Consider the following 19,016-nt stretch of genomic DNA (forward strand, 5'->3'; position numbering starts at 1 on the left):
GACATCATGGCCATGGGGTACAGTCGTATAGTGAATTAGACTTGGGTGCCAACTTGTTGCTGTCTTGGCGAGCCAATGACGCAGGAACAGTCAAACTACACTGTGACATCATGGCCATGGGGTACAGTCGTATAGTGAATTAGACTTGGGTGCCAACTTGTTGCTGTCTTGGCGAGCCAATGACGCAGGAACAGTCAAACTACACTGTGACATCATGGCCATGGGGTACAGTCGTATAGTGAATTAGACTTGGGTGCCAACTTGTTGCTGTCTTGGCGAGCCAATGACGCAGGAACAGTCAAACTACACTGTGACATCATGGCCATGGGGTACAGTCGTATAGTGAATTAGACTTGGGTGCCAACTTGTTGCTGTCTTGGCGAGCCAATGACGCAGGAACAGTCAAACTACACTGTGACATCATGGTCATGGGGTACAGTCGTATAGTGAATTAGACTTGGGTGCCAACTTGTTGCTGTCTTGGCGAGCCAATGACGCAGGAACAGTCAGTCATCCAGGAAAGTATTGCATAAAATCACATACATGCTGGAGCTTCAATATTACATACATTCTTGGCTGTAATTTCCCATGTTTCCCATTCTGTTGCTCCTCCACTAATATAGTGTAGAGATACATGATCTTAATTTGACCAGTTTCTCACAACAGGAATTGTGAATGATTGTGTTGATTATAATACATGGGACATTTTGTAGGGGATACTACATCTTTTAGGGCAAATTAAGTCTGACATTTTAAAGAGAAAATTAAAACTTTAGAAGCCTTTATAACCGTGAATATACTACAAGTTTCCATGTCGTGTTTTGTGCAGGAAATGTCCTGCAACAACAAGGTGATACAATTAATATCCTACAGTTCTATGTAGAAGGTAAAACAAAGCAATAAAAGCAGCAGCCCACTGATTGATCGCACGGTTGTTTCTACTCTGCTCTGGCAGTTCCAGTAACATCTTAGAAAACGTGTATCCGTTTCCTTAAAAGGTCAAGGGCAATAGCAACCACTTGAAATCACAAGATAAGAACACACATTGACAAAATGTGTCATGTCATCTAAGCCAAGGCAAAACAGAGATCAAAGATCAGGCAGAGTCCATTGCAATCCCCTTAATATAGTATGTCTGTTCCTGCTTTTTCCCCTCATTTATTTCCTTTCGCCATCAAGCTCTGCTCACAGTCCACATACATACCCACATACGCACGCTGCCGCTGTTTTTACATTGAATGCTGCAAAGGCACAGGCACACACACCAAAACAGTGACAGAAACGCATACACATGCCCCCACAGAAAATAATCCATTTGTCTTTGTAAAATCATTGAATAAATCGAAAATGTGAAATGTAAGGAGTTTGACTGTTGTCTGACGTGCTGTTGTGTATTTCAGAGTGTCTGTGAGGCAGCTTGCTTCCTGCCAGAGTAGGTGGGTGAGAGATTAGGAGAGCTAAACTAGAGAACAGGGGGGGCTATTGAACTGTGGAGTGAGAGAGCTCCAGGGAGAGACGGGAGCAGCTCTGTAATTAACCAGCTTTTCTGACAGCCTGTAGCCTGGTCTCTGGGAGCCTGGAGCCGATAGAGCCTAGAGTGGGGGCCAGGGCCCTAGGAGACAGGCAGGCTGAGCATATGGCCAGTGGGAGAAAACACATGTACTTGAGTGTGGCAGAATGCATGAAACCCACTTTGCCAGACCACCCACTTAACCCTCTGTTTCATAGTCAGACTTGCTAATGCCAGGAAGCCTCTCACTGGCTCTTATGCTGAAACTCCACAAATTTCACCTGCCTTTAAGCGATATGACGGGGCCGTAAAGAAGCTAGGCTCCCACCACCAGCCTGCCTCCTGGCAGTAAAGACTGTAGCAGAGTGGGACAGAGTGTAGTACTAAAGTAAGAACTGTCACTGGAGGCTCCCCCCTCCCCACCTTGCTCAATTATTCATATGCCCAACCACAGCCCTACTCCTAATCTAAACTCCAGCCTCACACCAGCCTTCTCAACATTACCCTCCATTATTCATTAGCCTAGCTGTGGCCCCCATGCATACCACTGACAGCACTAACCCCACTAACACACAGCCCGGACTCCTCACTCACATTGACTCCTCTGGCATAGGATGTTAACAGTAGTGTGTTCATGGACAGACAGAGACAGGAGCAGGGGGTTTAATGATCGGTCACAGCACCCAGGTCAAGTCATTGTCAGCTGGTGGACTCAGACACACCACGTTATGGGCCTTTCTCTGCCCTGAGTAGGACATGATGCTGTTTCCACCACCCTGACATCAGCTATAGGCAGGCTAGCAGACACATAGCCTGTCCATGGTTATGTAACAGAAGAAATGTGGTGTGAGATTATTACTTGTTTTGATGGCTAGATTATTATTGCTGATCTGCTTCCACTTGGTGTAGTAGGTCCCTTAGTCATGGAACACCAAGGCGAAAGGCTACCGTTAGCCTTCAACAGACCTCATAATGTGATAAAATGATTTATATGTCTAAAGATAATGATTAAATAATTCCACTCTGAAACCATATAATTGTATGAAATGTATTAATCATAAAACTATAATCTGATGATGTGTGTAGTTTTAGTCAGAATTAGAACAAGGACCTTTTGTTCCTTTTTAGTATGTAAGCAGGGTTGCAAGTGTGAAACAAATGATAAGAAGAGCAATCAACAGACAAGCTGGTCTACTGTGTTCTTTACAGGACATTCTGCCTCTACCCGTGGAGGGGAGAAACTGTTAGGCTTGCAGAAAATTATGAAACATGTTGCAGATTAAACAATGTATCTGTGTAGTGGAAAAACACAGACTGTCTAAGAAAGGCGTAGCTTAAGATTTGAACGTGTTTGTTAAAAAGACTGGGTTTGCATTTGTGATGTTAAAACAATCTCGTGAATAAACACTGACTTTTGTAAACTGGGACTCATCTGTTTCATTCAACCAGAATCTTACAAACTCTGGGTTGCAGATTGAGTAGATTAATTGAAGTTTATGAACATTGATAACAAAACTCTCATAACATAATGTAATTCTGAGTTAAGATTTTATTGTGTTCTTGCATGGTGCTGAATGCCATCCATAATGCCATGTCAACAGTCAAACCCACTCAAGCATTTGAGTAATTGTCTGCATGTGCTGGCAGGGCTGTATCAGGGCAGTGAGCAGTGGGCAGAGACTCAGTTGTGTGATGCTCTCTTGCCTCCTTCTCTGTGCCCACCAACACACCTCTGCAACAGATTTAGGGCTCAACAGACCAAAGTGCCACTCCCATGCCACATTGGCACTGTTGGCAGTACCTTAGCAACTGTCAGCACAAACATGGCCAGTGTCAGCCTAGACATACTTCTCAACTATTAAAGTATTGCCTGGTCCCAGTTCTGTATGTGCTTGAGCCAACTCCTCTGACTATTGCATTTGTGATTCCATCAAAAAAATGTTTCTATTGGTCGCATACACATACAGTATTTTGCATATATTACCACAAGTGCAGCAAAATGCATATGATAATTTGTATTACAATACACACAAATCTCAAAAATAAGAAATTAAGAAATATCAGGATGAACAATGTGAGAGTGTGGAATATAAATATATATGTCTAGGATGGTGTGTACAGCTGTAGTTATATAGGATGAGTCTTGACCAGAATACAGTATATACATATGAAGTGGGTAAAAAAGTGTGTAAAGATTATTAGTGACCAGTGTTCAATTACTATGTACATAGGGCAGCAGTCTCTGAGGTGCAGGGAGAGTACCAGGTTGTAGCCGGCTCGTAACAGTGACTAAATTCAGGGCAGGGTACTGGGCGGAGGCCGGCAAATGGTGACTATTTAACAATCTGATGGCATGGAGATTGAAAACAGCTTCTGTCTCTCGGTCCCTGTACTGTCTCCGCCTTCTAGATCGTAGCGGGGTAAACAGGCCATGGCTCGGGTGGCTGAGGTCCTTGATGATCTTCTAGATCGTAGCGGGGTAAACAGGCCATGGCTCGGGTGGCTGAGGTCCTTGATGATCTTCTAGATCGTAGCGGGGTAAACAGGCCATGGCTCGGGTGGCTGAGGTCCTTGATGATCTTCTAGATCGTAGTGGGGTAAACGGGCCATGGCTCGGGTGGCTGAGGTCCTTGATGATCTTCTTGGCCTTCCTGTGACACCGGGTGCTCTAGATGTCCTGGAGGGCAGGCAGGGTTGGGCTGGCCCTCTGGAGAGCCTTGCTGTTGTGGACGGTGCAATTGCCATACCAGGCGGTGATACAGCGTCGGTGCATCTTCGGGGACAAGCCACATTTCAGCCTCCTGAGGTTGAAGAGGCACTGTTGCAGAAGGACCATTTCAGGTTGTCAGTGATGTGCACGATGATAAACATTCATATTTTCACCCTCTCCGCTGCGGCCCCATCGATGTGGATGGGGTTATGCTCGCTCTGCTGTCTCCTGAAGTCCACAATCAGCTCCTTCGTTTGGTTGATGTTGAGGAACAGGTTATTTTCTTGGCACCACTCTGTCAGGGCCCTCACCTCCTCCCTGTAGGCTGTCTCGTTATTGTTGGTAATCAGGCCTACCACTGTTGCATCATCTGCAAACTTGATGATTGAGTTGGAGACGTGCTTCACCACTCATGACTGAACAGGGACAACATGAGGGGGCTGAGCACACACCCCTGTGGAGCCCCCGTGTTGAGGTTCAGCGTAGCGGATGTATTGTTGTCTACCTTCACCACTTGGGTTTGGCCTGTCAGGAAGTCCAGGACCAAGTTGCACAGGTTGGGGTTCAAACCCAGGGCCCTGAGCTTAGTAATGAACTTGGATGGTACTATGTTGTTGAAGGGCTGAGCTGTAGTAAATTAACAGCATTCTTACATTAGGTATTTCTCGTGTCCAGACGGGATAGGACTGTATGCAAATTATAGTGCGTCTAGGGTGTCTAGGGTGTCAGGTAAGGTGCAGGTAATATAATCCTTAACTAGCCTCTCAAAGCACTTCATGATGACAGAAGTGAGTGCTACGGGGCGATAGTCATTTAGTCCAGTTACCTTCACTTTCTTAGGTACAGGAACAATGGTGGACATCTTGAAGCAAGTGGGAACAACAGACTGTGATATGGAGAGATAACATTTGTCTGTAAACACTCCAGCCAGCTGGTCTGCACATACTCTGAGGACGCTGCTTGGGATGCCGTCTGGGCCGGCAGCTTTGCGAGGGTTAACACGCTTAAATGTCTTACTCACGTTGACCACTGAAAACGAGAGCTCACAGTCCTCGTTTGCGGAGGTGGCCAGTGACGGCGACACTATAGTTTCCTTGAAGTGGGTGAAGGTGTTTAGCTTGTATGGGAGCAAGGCGCCGGTGACACACATACAGATGGTGCCGGTGGGCCACTCTACCTTCATATAATCCTAAATCAAAAGACCCTGCAACTCTTTTTTTTTTTACATATTTGACCAGACAGACAGCACAGCATATCACAGTGTGTCTAACCCACAGACAGAGAGACAGACAGACAGACAGACAGACAGACAGACAGACAGACAGACAGACAGCACATCACAATGGGTCTAACTGACAGGCAGACATACAGACAGCATATCACAGTGGGTCTAACAGACAGCACAGCATATCACAGTGGGTCTAACAGGCAGACCGCACATCACAGTGGGTCAAACAGACAGACCACAGAGACAGACAGACAGACAGACAGACAGACAGACAGACAGCACATCGCAGTGGGTCTAACAGAAAGACAGACAGACATCACAATGGGTCTAACAGACAGCACATCACAGTGGGTCTAACAGACAGACAGACAGACAGACAGACAGACAGACAGCACATCACAGTGGGTCTAACAGACAAACAGACAGACAGCACATCACAGTGGGTCTAACAGACAGACAGACAACATCACAGTGGGTCAAACAGACAGACAGACAGCACATCAGTGGGTCAGACAGACAGACAGCACATCAAAGTGGGTCAGACAGACAGACACATCACAGTGGGTCTAACAGACAGACATAAATCATATCACATCCAGGGCATTATGCATGCAGAGGGATGCCCCTGAATGAATCCATGTGTGTAAATGTCATCAGTAAATGTCAATAGCTTTTCTGGAGCCAGGCCTGAGGACATGGAGGCTCAGTATATGGGCCCAGGGACCAACACCTACCTTAAATTAATTCTTAATCAACTATAAAGAGTGTCTCTGTCTAGCGTGATGAATTAAACAACATAACATCCAGCGTCGACAGAGATGGGTGCCTCGCTTTGCGTTCTTATGTGATAAAAAAGTTATGTATGTATCATTTCTTACACTGTTACCCCAGGAAATCTTAAGTTTATTACATACAGTAACTAAGGACATAAAAGCAACTTACCAACATTACGACCAGGAATATGACTTTCCAGAAGCGGATCCTCTGTTTGGTTCACCACCCAGGACAATGGATCGGATCCCAGCAGGCGACCCAAAACAACGGCACCGCAGAAGGGTCAGACGGAGCGGTCTTCTGGTCAGGCTCTGTAGACGGGCACATCGCCCACCGCTCCCGAGTATACTACTAGCCAACGTCTAGTCTCTTGACAACAAGTTAGACAAAATCCGAGCAGGGTTTGCCTTCCAGAGAGACAGAGGCTAACATTCTCTGTTTCACGGAAACATGGCTCACTCGAGACACGCTGTCGGAATCGGTACAGCCACCTGGTTTCTTCACGCACATCGCAGATAGAAACAAACATCTCTCTCGTAAGAAGAAGGGTGGGGGTGTATGCCTTATGATTAACGAGTTGTGGTGTGATCATAACAACATACAGGACCTCAAGTCCTTTTGCTGACCTGACCTAGAATTCCTTACAATCAAATGCCGAGCGCATTATCTACCAAGAAAATTCCCTTCGATTATAATCATAATAATAATCATAATCATATAGGCTCACAGCCTATAGACAGAAAATAAAACACCTGTGCTCAGGTCTGTTCAACGCTGGTCCGACCAATCTGATTCCACACTTCAAGATTGCTTTGATCACGTGGACTGGGATATGTTCCGGATAGATTCGAACAACAAAATTGATGTATACGCTGATTCGGTGAGCGAGTTTATTAGCAAGTGCATTGGTGATGTTGTACCCACGGCAACAATTAAAACCTTCCCCAACCAGAAACCGTGGATTGATGGCAGCATTCGCGCAAAACTGAAAGCGGGAACCACTGCTTTTAATCAGGGCAAGGCGACCGGAAACATGGCCATATACAAATAGTTTAGCTATTCCCTCCGCAAGGCAATCAAACTAGCTAAGTGTCAGTATAGAGACAAAGTAGAGTCGCAATTCAACGACTCAGACACAAGAGGTATGTGGCAGGGTCTACAGTTAATCACGGACTACAAAAATAAAACCAGCCCCGTCGCGGATCCCGATGTCTTGCTCCCAGACAAACTAAACGCTTCTTTGCTTGCTTTGGAGGACACTACAGTGCCACCGACACGGCCCGCTACCAAAACTCTCCTTCACCGCAGCCAACGTGAGGAAAACCCACGCAAGGCTGCCGGCCCAGGCGGCATCCCTCGCCGAATACTCAGAGCATGCGCAGACCAGCTGGCTGGTGTGTTTAAGGACATATTCAATCAATCCCTATGCCATTCTGCTGTCCCCACATGCTTCAGGAGGACCACCATGGTTCCTGTTCCCAAGAAAGCTAAGGTAACTGAGCTAAAGAACTACCACCCCGTAGCACTCACTTCCGTCATCATGAAGTGCTTTGAAAGACTAGTCAAGGATCATATCACCTCCACCCTACCTGACACCCTATACCCACTCCAATTTTCTTACCGCCCCAATAGGTCCACAGACGACTCAATCGCAATCAACACTGCCCTAACCCATCTGGAATGAGGAACACCTATGTAAGAATGCTGTTCATAGACTACAGCTCAGCATTTAACACCATAGTACCCTCCAAACTCATCATTAAGCTGGAGACCCTGGGTCTCAACCCCGCCCTGTGCAACTGGGTCCTGGACTTTCTGACGGGCCACCCCCAGGTGGTGAGGGTAGGAAACAACATCTCCACCCCACTGATCCTCAACACTGGGGCCCCACATCTCCACCCCACACTCGACGGGAGGGAGCACAGTAGTGGTAGTGGAGAAGTAGTGGAGAAGGTGGAAGTTATGTTCCTCGGCGTACACATCACGGACAAACTGAAATGGTCCACCCACACAGACAGCGTGGTGAAGAAGGCGCAACAGTGCCTCTTCAACCTCAGGAGGCTGAAGAAATTTGGCTTGTCACCAAAAACACTCAAACTTTTACAGATGCACAATCGAGAGCATCCTGTCGGGCTGCATCACCACCTGGTACGGGAACAGCTCTGCCCACAACAGCAAGGCTCTCCAGAGGGTAGTGAGGTCTACACAACGCATCACCGGGAGCAAACTACCTGCCCTCCAGGACACCTACACCACCCGATGTCACAGGAAGGCTAAAAAGATCATCAAGGACAACAACCACCCGAGCCACTGCCTGTTCATCCCATTATCATCCAGAAGGTGAGGTCAGTACAGGTGCATCAAAGCTGGGACCGAGAGACTGCAAAACAGCTTCTATCTCAAGGCCATCAGACTGTTAAACAGCCATCATTAACATTGAGTGGCTGCTGCAAACATACTGACTCAAATCTCTAGCCACTTTAATAATTAAAAATTGGATGTAATAAATGTTTCACTAGTCACTTTAAACAATGACACTTTATATAATGTTAATATACCCTACATTACTCATCACATATGTATATACTGTACTCTATACCATCTACTGCATCTTGCCTATGCCGTTTGGCAATCGCTCATCCATATATTTATATGTACATATTCCTATTCATTCCTTTACACTTGTGTGTATATAAGGTAGCTGTTGGGAAATTGTTAGATTACTTGTTAGATATTACTGCATGGTCGGAACTAGAAGAACAAGCATTTCGCAACACTCGCATTAACATCTGCTAACCATATGTATGTGACCAATAAAATTTGATTTGATTTTGAACATATACAGCACAAACACGGAGGACTTTTGACAAAGACAGAATAGAGGACGACAGTTTGTGACAACAGCCCAATCGGATGTAAGCCTTATGTTCCACCACAGATTATGCGTTATATTAACCAGATACTCCACCACCCACTCAAACAATTTAAAAAAATGTCTTAAAAATGGAAAGCAGTCATGAATCGGCAAGATCAGGTAGCACCCTTCTAGCCAATGAGAGGGCATATACGACTGTGATAACAGGCACAACTGTTAAGTTGCCAGGATGTCACGTGTCCTACTTCTAAATATTTGTATACTCGTGACAATTTAAGCATTACAGAACTTCTTATCCGATCAAATAAGCCACATGTAGCAAATAAACACAATCGACAAGCTCTCATTGACCTCTGTACAAAAACTCCTCGCTTGGTGAGCAAACAACTACAAAAAAACAGGAGAAAACTAATTTTGGGCCCAGTTTCCCCTCTCACTTCACTCCATCCTCTCTGGTACCACATAGGAATAAAGAGGACTAGGTAACCTCCAATGATGTATGGTACATACCATGATGTAGTTGCGGAGTTCGGGGTAGACTCTGTAGGGTGCCAGCCAGTGGGACAGGGGGGTGGTGGAGGGGAAGGTGGTGGTCACAGCCAGGGACACCTCAGGGAAGGACAGCACATTGAAGCCAAACTTCTCATACAGCTTCTGGAGCTCTTCGTCAGGCTTTTCATCTCCCTCGCTCAGGATACTGCCAATGATGTAGCGACACTGGTCATCGGGCACCTGTGTGTGTGTGTGTGTGTGTGTGTGTGTGAGATATTGAGATGAACAGGGGGGGGGGGGGGGGGGGACACAGACGGACACCAAAATGAGACACATGTCAAATATTAAGTTCAGAACATATACACTGTGTGAACAAAATATTTTGCTGGCCTATGTTGACTCCAATGCTTCCTACAGTTGTGTCGAGTTGGCTGGATGTCTTTTGGTTGGTGGACCATTATTGGTGCACACAGGAAACTGTTGAGCATGAAAAACCCAGCAGTGTTGCAGTACTTGACACACTTAAAACACCTGGCACCTACTACAGATGTAAAATCTTAAGTGAATCACTTTTGTATTGCTTAATATTTTCCTACAATGAAAACTTGTGTATTTTAGGTTTTAAAAAGTTTAAAAAGTTGAAATGTCAAACATGATTTGCTCTAACGAAAAATGTATCAACCCCTACATAGATGTCCATTAATTATAATCAACATAATAAATTCACATTTCCTGTTGCTGCAGGATTATTTTCCTGCTGAAGCAAACTAGCTCAAAATAAGATCCTACATTAAAAAATAATAATATTTTGTCTTGCCCATTCACTCTAATGGTACACAAACACAATCCATGTCTTAATTTTCTCAAGGCTTAAAATCCTTCTTTAACCCATCTTTTCCCGTTTATCTACAATGATTGAAGTGGATTTATTAACAAGTGACATCAATAAGGGATCATAGCTTTCACCTGGATTCACCTGGCCAGTCTATGTCATGGAAAGAGCAGGTGTTCCTATTGTTTTGTACACAGTGGAAATCCCTATCCATCCTCCCAGTCCTCCAATCAGACCAGCTAGTACAAGAGAACAACAGAAAGCAGAAGGAATGGGAGAATCTTTCAACATAAGTACGTGTGGACATCAGACAGCAAGCTGTCAATCACACTGGGCTCCAGTCTTGCTGCAGTCTGTCTGGTAGCTTGTGATACAGTGACAGAAGAATGGCATGAGGTCAGATCTCAGAGACATGGCTTCTGGGCTGGGCTCTGTTCCTGTAGGCCTGTGACGGTCTTCCTTGGTGTGACTGGTCCCGCCTGTGGATGCTGGCATGGCGCGGGGGCACAGATGGTATCTAACGCTCTTCATCAACATCCCTGACAGCCCCACACACATCTTATAATTTAACTATCCACAATTCCTCTCTCTTGTTCCTTTCTCTCTCCCCACTACATTTTTTTGAATAAACATTTTGATACCATAAAGAAGCCAGGCCTTGGTACAGGAGAATGTAAGATCAAAAAATGGTGAAGAAAGTCACAAGTGTCTCTGTATGGGCTATAGTCTACTCCCCAGCCAACAAAACATCCCTTTAATTGCCTTCCTGACCAGTGGCTGGGCCATGCAAGCATTAGAAATAATCACAATGGCTGTGTTCCTAGCGACTTAGTACACAATCAACACTAAAAACGGCCCATGTGGATGCTGCTTTTGTCCAGGCTGTCGATGTACAAGTTATATTGTCTTGGCTGCGTGTATCGCCACCTTCCTACATGAGCATGATAAAAGGTGTTGGTTGTCAACAGGGCTTGTGTGTGACGACTGGTCAATACTGCCAGGCTATGACAAGAAACAGCAACATCCATTTAAATAAAAAGGAGAGATGGCCACTGCCCTCCCATGGCTTCGTCCCACCATTTAACCATCTCTCCCTTTTTTGCTTAGTCTCGAAAACCCGACCCTGGGCAGCAGTAACTAGGTTCTGGTTTCAATGACGGTCTCTTTTGGCAACTTGGATTAGGGGCCCTCTTCAGACAGACAACTCTCCAAACAAATCACAAGGCAGAACATGGCGATTGGAAACCAACATTTGCAGTGGTTTTAGTGAAGGTGCACTCATTAAGAATAACTTCAGTGTTCTCCATCTTGCTAGCTACTGCTTTATTTAAGCGGATAAGGTAGTGGCGTTGGCAGTGATGTAGTTCTTCTATACCAAAATAGTTTAGGGTCTGGTTTCAGTGGCAATCACTGTTGCCTAGGTTTTTGATACTACCTACCTACCTTCCTTCCTTCCTTCCCTCCCTCCCTAAGCTCATAGACAAGAGGCATGTTACCAAAATGTAGCGCTCACTTGCTAATGATATCAATTAGAGCTCCTGCTATCACTCGCAGCCCACACACCCACCAGTGGAGGCTCCTCAGAGAAGCAGCATCCTCAGTGATTTCTTCTTCTTTTTTTTTAATAGTGAAACTTTTTTTAAAGTTATCCTTTTTCGATAAAACTATACTAAATATATTCATGTCACCAAATAATTAAAACACACTTTCAAAGAAGGTCTACAGTAGCAGTGGCCATGAAAGTCTACAGTAGTCTCAACAGCACTATCCGGGATAGCACCATGGTTTTGCCAGAAGACAGTTTCCGTCCTCCTCTGGGTATATTGACTTATACAAAACCTATGAGTCTCATGGTTCTCACCCCCTTCCATAGACTTAGAGTAATTATGACAACTTCTAGAGGACATCCTCCAACCTATCAAAGCTCTTGCAGCGTAAATTGACATGTCTGCCCAATCAAATGAAGAGAGAATTAATCTAGTACTGAAAGCATAAGCTATGGCTAGCTAGCGCTGCAGTGAAGAAAATGTGGTGAGTAGTTGACTCAGAGGGAGAAAGACAATAGTATGAACAAATACATTTCTACAAACATGAAAAAGCAAGAGAGATTATTTTTGTATTTTCTTTACTTCCACAGTGACAATGATGTAGGCTGAGTGTAGCAGTTATGTTACGAAGCTTTGGCTTGGACAGGTTTTTTCACCTGGTCAAAGACAGCTGTTTTGTTGTGCAATGAAGTCCACAGGTGAAGGGATAAGGTGAGAGGAAGAGAGCGCGTAGATGCGAGAAGGAATTATACAACGAGCAAAGTAATCATACTGTTTGTATGTGGCTGCAATGAAAATTAACTGTGTTTGCAGGTGATCAGGGGTGTATTCATTACAGCAATTCAATTGAAAAACATTTCTTAAAGGGAAGCAAACGGAACGAAATAGGGATAAACATAACTGCATTTGTCCAATAGAAATTAGTTAATTTGCAACTGTTGGAGTAATGATTACATCTTAGATCAGCTAGATGCCGGCAAAAGTGCGCAAGGCGGTATAGAATGTATCACTGTCACCTTGATTACTCAAATTTTGCAACTACGTTGAAAACTTTCATTTGTAGGCTCGGTTGTTGCAACCTCATGATGGGTATAGGGACAATTCTAGTATCATGTAGTAGCCTAAATCTATCAATGTTCCATTGAGCTGGGTGAATGGAATATGAACAAGTCATCCAATATGCTGTAATAGAAATAAGGCCATGCTTATTAAAAAGAAATACGTCCTCCCTCATCTTAAAACAACACAGACCGCAACTGACACACACAAACACACTTTTGTGCGCATGCAAAGACAACACACACGCAGACACACAGTGGCAGACACAAACACAATCAGCAACACTTGATTTCATCTCTCCTCCACTACAGATAACACACCCCAGAGAGACTACAGGCAGTTAGGAGATTTGAGTATCCTTCTTGCTCTCTCCTCTTCTTCTAGCTGTGTGTGTGTGTGTGCGTGCGTGCGTGCGTGCGTATGTATATATATATATATATATATATATATATATATAGAGAGAGAGAGAGAGAGAAATGTATAAAATATATAAATAAATAAAAGTTTGGTTTATGTCAGAAATGTAACGCACTAGGAGAATTCTACCAGTCAGTTTGTCCAATGCAGAGAGCTGTGTTCTCAAAGCCAACCACAGCTCCTTAAAAAACAGTTGGTCTGAAACACAGAGCTGGCTTCAATCCAAAGGAGAGGCTGAGGAGAGTTGACAGTGCCCTGATATTGGCCCAGGCGAACAACTGGCTCGTTGGTTAATGGGAAGACAGTGGAGCTGTCCGTGCCGTAATTGGACGGTGTAGATGTCAAGTTGCATCGCTAAGCCTCAGAAAACGAATTCAGCACATTCCACGGTGTAAGCTCCATCACATCAACACCACCAAAAACATAGCTAGAGTTTACACAAACTGCCAGAGGTTCCTCAATTTTCCCTCCAGTCAACTTTAACAATCGTTGTTTATGCTCCTGCCCATGCTTTAGAATGCTCATTATTTCCTAATGCAGATGCATCCTCTCACAAATGGTGCGATTCTCCTTCTCTCTCCACCCCAGTTCCTCTCTAAACCAGGTCTCCTGAGAGCTGTTGGGAAGAAAAGTCATTTCAAAAGCAATTCTTTGCTTGGAGGTGCGAGGGCCTTTTCTGACAGATGAGGACTCTCCAACAATAAAAAGGTATGGCTGGCAGAGGTCATTCATTATTAGCAGATGTGTAATGAGGATTTACACTCATCTTCCCCGCTCCCGGTCTCTCTGCTGCTCTTCCCTCCCGGGTATCACTTCTAGGAATTAATTATTCTCAAAATCAGCCTATTTTCCAATGGCTCATCGCTAAAGCATTAGCGCTTTAGGGAGGACAGTGCGGGGGCACAGACACACACTTGTTTTTCAGCTAGGAGGAGAGAAGCCTAACCTTTGTATTTACAGTCCAAGAAGAGAAAAGATGTACATAATGATGGAGCCCCATGCACTCTGCCTAGCCAAGTATCACACATGACAATTTAACAGCCAGGCAGGACTACAAATCTAAATATTAGTCTGGATTGGCAATGTGGCGTGGGGTCATTTAGTCTCCTAATGAATCCTTGGTTAACAGGCCAGTTAAAGAATGGATCATCAGCTCACTGTCTATGGGCAGCCTACATGATGTCCACTCAACACCAGTTTGGGCCAGTTTCCAAGATTAAGCCTAGTCCTGGACAAAACAAAATCACAATGAAGATTCTTCATTTAGAAATATTGATAATCCAGGACTGGGCATAATATGGCTATGGGAAACTGGCACCTCTTGACTGATGCCAAAATAGTACACAGGGTAGGTTTACACAGTTGAGTTTCTCTCAGCCTAACACACAGTAGGGTGGGTTTCTCTCCTCTCCGGGTTCTGGTGGCAGGATTCACCACCCATCCTGTCACAGTAGTGGGGACACGGTTAGTGTCTTCATTCTAGGTTAATTTAGCACTGCTGGTTTCAAACTACAGTAATGCCCTCTCAATTTCATCTTTCTTGGTTAGTTTGTGTAGTCCAACATAGATAAAAGTTCCACAGAAACAGAATGACGTGGGACATCATCTTCAGAGTAGAGTATAAAACATTGCTTGTTCGCTCATATATTTTGAAATTTGCTGCCCCCTTAAATCTTGTGTGATCAGGCTCCAGTACAGTATGTGTGTTGACTGACTGTTGTGATGGGATGGACGGAGCTTAGAGGCTGTGTGATTGTGAACCAAAGCTGCACTGCACTACAGTTGATAGACCCTTACAATCATGGCATGTAGTATAGCCTATGTGAAGTCCGACTCTCTCCATGTGTTCGCCTAATAAGAATTGGGCTATGGAGTAGACTTGATATCCACAGGGAGCAAATCAAAATCAAATGACACTGACAGTGAGGAGGGGAGATTGAGAGAACAGGAATGACAAAGTCAGTCAAAGAGACCCAGACATCAAGTCTTTCTCCCCGCCATTTTGTGTGAGATGAGAGACGGCCTGTCGGTTGCAATTGTTGTTAAGGGAGCTGATTGGAAGCAATTAATCCAACTCCCCCGCCCCAATAGGCCCTCGACAAAGACATTCCCAGGCTGACTGAAATTGAAACTAATAGGGGTTCACAGTGGAAAGACTGCAGATATCTTATGACATTGGGCTGTTTCAGGCCGAATTAAAGGGACAGCAAAAAGTAGTTCGGAAAACAACTGGCTAAAAATTGAGGCCGAGACGGTCAATTTATTAAAGTGCATTCGGAAAGTATTCAGACCCCTTGACTTTTTCAACATTTTTTTATGTTACAGCCTTATTCTAAAATTGATTAAATCTGGGGGTTCTCATCTACCAGTGGTGGGCCGTCAGGGCCAGCAAGGCCTTCTCTGCTGGCCTAAACATCATCAGAATATATATATATTTTTAAATATATTTTCCCACAAATGTATTAAATTATTCCCCAGAGTAAGAGTTATACTCTTCATTTCATAGCGTTCCTCTTGGTTGCACTGCTTCCAGCCCCAGGTTGAGATTTGGAAGGCTGGTCTTTATGTTAGATATTTTATCCAATCATATTCAGCCATGATGTGTTGCCAGGGGTCTAAAATCTGCCCTCAGGCCTTCAGAATCAACAGTGTGGGCGCTTGTAGCTTAAAGTGAATGGAAATTAAAATTTAGTGTCAACCAATCAGCTTTAGAGTTGGCTATTGTACGCCTGTAATAAGGCTGGCTTAATTCAGTGTTACACAGGAGCCAGCTGAAGGCCCAGGCCCCAGAACCACGTGCACGCTACTGTCATTGGATTACCCCATTAATGACAGGCAAAAAAAGTCCTATATGGGCAGGTCTCAAACTAGTAAACAAATTAAAACAGAAAATTAATTTGCATACTACTAAGACTGTTTTTTCAACCCACAATGGCGAAGGAGAAGATTCATTTGGTCAGAGATAACAGCAAGTCTTATTCATCAAGACAAACTTTTACATTTGAAAAGTTTGGACATTGTCCCATTCTGGATGGGAAGGGTCGCTGCACAGCTATTTTCAAAGTCTCTCCAGAGATGCGGGAAAGGGGCTTTGGCTGGCCACTTTCAATTCATGGGACATGTCAATGACTCACGTTGTCTTGGCTGTGTGCTTAGGGTCGTTGTCCTGTTGGAAGGTGAACCTTCACCCCAGTCTGAGGTCCTGGCGCTCTGGAAGAGCACTACAAACTGTACTGCTGGGAAGGCCTATTATTTGCAAGTGATCGATTTGGTGTTTGGAGCCACACTGGCTTTGCAAACCTGAGTTGTCCCTAACCAAGGCAGCAACCATGACACCAAAGTACGGATGGGCACTTCCAAGCAATGGTGCTTCAGGCCAAAACTTTTTGGGGACATCAGACCAGAGAATCTTGGTCATGGTCTGAGAGCTTTACGAACAAGCGCTGTCAGGGCAACAGAGGAGCTGCACAATGAAAAGGTATTGGTGGAGTGCTGCAGAGATGGATCCCTTCTGCAATTCTCTGAATAAAAATGTCAATTTCACCTCCCTGACCAACGCCTGGTTATACTGCGATTGTCTAAATGTATTGGTCTAGAGCCATGGCATCATAATGATGGTAATAAGAGGTTCCGATTAATTCCATGTAAGAATGATGGGACTGTGTAGGACTTCAATGCTGCAAAATGTTTTGCCCAGGCCCCAGAACTGTACCTTGACGCAATCTTGTCATCTACACACAATACCCCATTAATGACAAAGCAAAAAAAGTTTTTTTTGAATTTCTGCAAATGTATAACAATTTAAAACAGAAATATTACATTTACATACGTATTCAGACCCTTTACTCAATACTTTGTTGAAGCACCTTCATCAGAGATAACAGCCTAGAGTCTTATTCATATGACGAAAAGGGCCTACATTTGTGTTTAAGGAGTTTTTCCCATTCTGGATTTTGGGAAGGGATTCTTTTAAAATATTTTAAAATCTCTGAGATGTTACAAAATGTGAAAAAAGTCCGGGGTTTGGCTGGGCCCTCAAGGACATTCAGAGACATGTCCCATTCCTTTGTCTTGGCTGTGTGCTTAGGGTCGTTGTCCTGTTGGAAGGGTGAACCTTCACCCCAGTCTGAGGTCCTGTAAGCTCTGGAGCAGGTTTTCATCCAGGATCTCTAAGTTCATCCGTTCATCTTTCCCTCAATGCTGAAACATAAGTCCCTACCCTACTGATGCTGCCACCACCATGCTTCACCGTAGGGATGGTGCAATTTTGCCTCCAGATTGTCAGTATAAATTGTGTTCCACACCGACACTTGGTATTCAGGCCAAAGAGTTCAATCTTGGTTTCATCAGACCAGAGAATCTTGTTTGTCATGGTCTGAGAGTCCTTTAGGTGCCTTTTAGCAAACTCAGGCTGTCATGTGCCTTTCACTGAGGAGTGGCCACTCTACCATAAAGGCCTGATTGGTGGAGTGCTGCAGAGATGGATGTCCTTCTGGAAGGTTCTCCCATCTCCACAGAGTGAACCTGTTAATGGTCACCTCCCTAACCAAGGCCCTTCCCCCAGATTGCTCAAATTGTCCTGGGTGGCCATCTTGGTAAGAAGAGTCTTGGTGGTTAACAAATTTTCCATGTAAGAATGATGGAGGAACATTTCTGTGTTCTTGGGGACCTCATCAAACATGGGACAAATGTTTTGGTATTTTTTTATATTTTTGTTCAGTGTATATTATTATTATCAATGCATTGTTTGGAAAAAGCTCTCAAGGTAAGAATTTTACTGTACACCGGTTTTACACCGGTTGTATCCTGTGCACGTAGCGAATAAACTTTGAAACAAGCTTTTAATTCCAGGCCATTTCCCATGGAGGCTTAATGCTTCTGGCCAATCGAATCAGACTGAACCTCTCCCTATTACCACACTAAAGAGAACCATAGACCTGCTGTGTCTCCACTCAAACAGTCTAATAAGCGGAGGAAACTATGACGTCACTGTGCTCTACATATTTACCTGTCCACTCTGCTATGAGGTAGACTGACCGGAGACCTGACCCGTGACTGTCAGCAACCCTGTTAGGACACCCATGCCTTTGTGGTAATGAGATCAGAGCATTAAGCCAATTAAAGCAAACACACACACACACACGCACGCACACACACACACACACCGCCTGTCCAACACTGGGCAGCCAGGACAAAGAGCCAGCCAGGCCTAAAGATAATTGGCTGTCTGGGTGCTGTCTGACAGTGATGCCCCGGCGTAGAGAGGTGTGGATGCCAGTCACAGCAGAGTGACCACAGCAGATTAATATTGGACACACTGGCTAAAGACCGAGGTCAAATTAAGATGCTTAACCTAATATCAAAATAACATGCAATGCATATATGCTACCGGAATCCTGTTAGTTATGCTAATAGTGTGTGTGTGTATGTGTGTGTGTGTTTGTGCCCTCCAGAAAAGATCCCTCTGCTACAGGCATGTCATCACTGCCATCTAGTGGTAAATTATAGGCCCTTACATGAACAGCCATAATAACACATTTATAACCATTCAAACATTGCTCTTAAAATCTTC

At 44.5% G+C, this 19,016-nt stretch overlaps 1 protein-coding gene across 2 annotated transcripts in view; it reads right to left on the reverse strand.

Moving 5' to 3' along the window:
- Positions 1-19,016, reverse strand: part of LOC135541896 (testis-expressed protein 264 homolog) — a 124,064-nt gene that overhangs the window by 72,976 nt on the left and 32,072 nt on the right. For both annotated transcript variants that reach the window (XM_064968384.1, XM_064968383.1), the window contains exon 2: positions 9,608-9,829. In XM_064968384.1, coding sequence (XP_064824456.1) covers positions 9,608-9,829 — 222 coding nt within the window. The remainder of the gene's footprint in view (positions 1-9,607; positions 9,830-19,016) is intronic.

Source organism: Oncorhynchus masou, chromosome 6, assembly GCF_036934945.1.
Source record: "Oncorhynchus masou masou isolate Uvic2021 chromosome 6, UVic_Omas_1.1, whole genome shotgun sequence".
Lineage (NCBI taxonomy): Eukaryota > Metazoa > Chordata > Actinopteri > Salmoniformes > Salmonidae > Oncorhynchus > Oncorhynchus masou.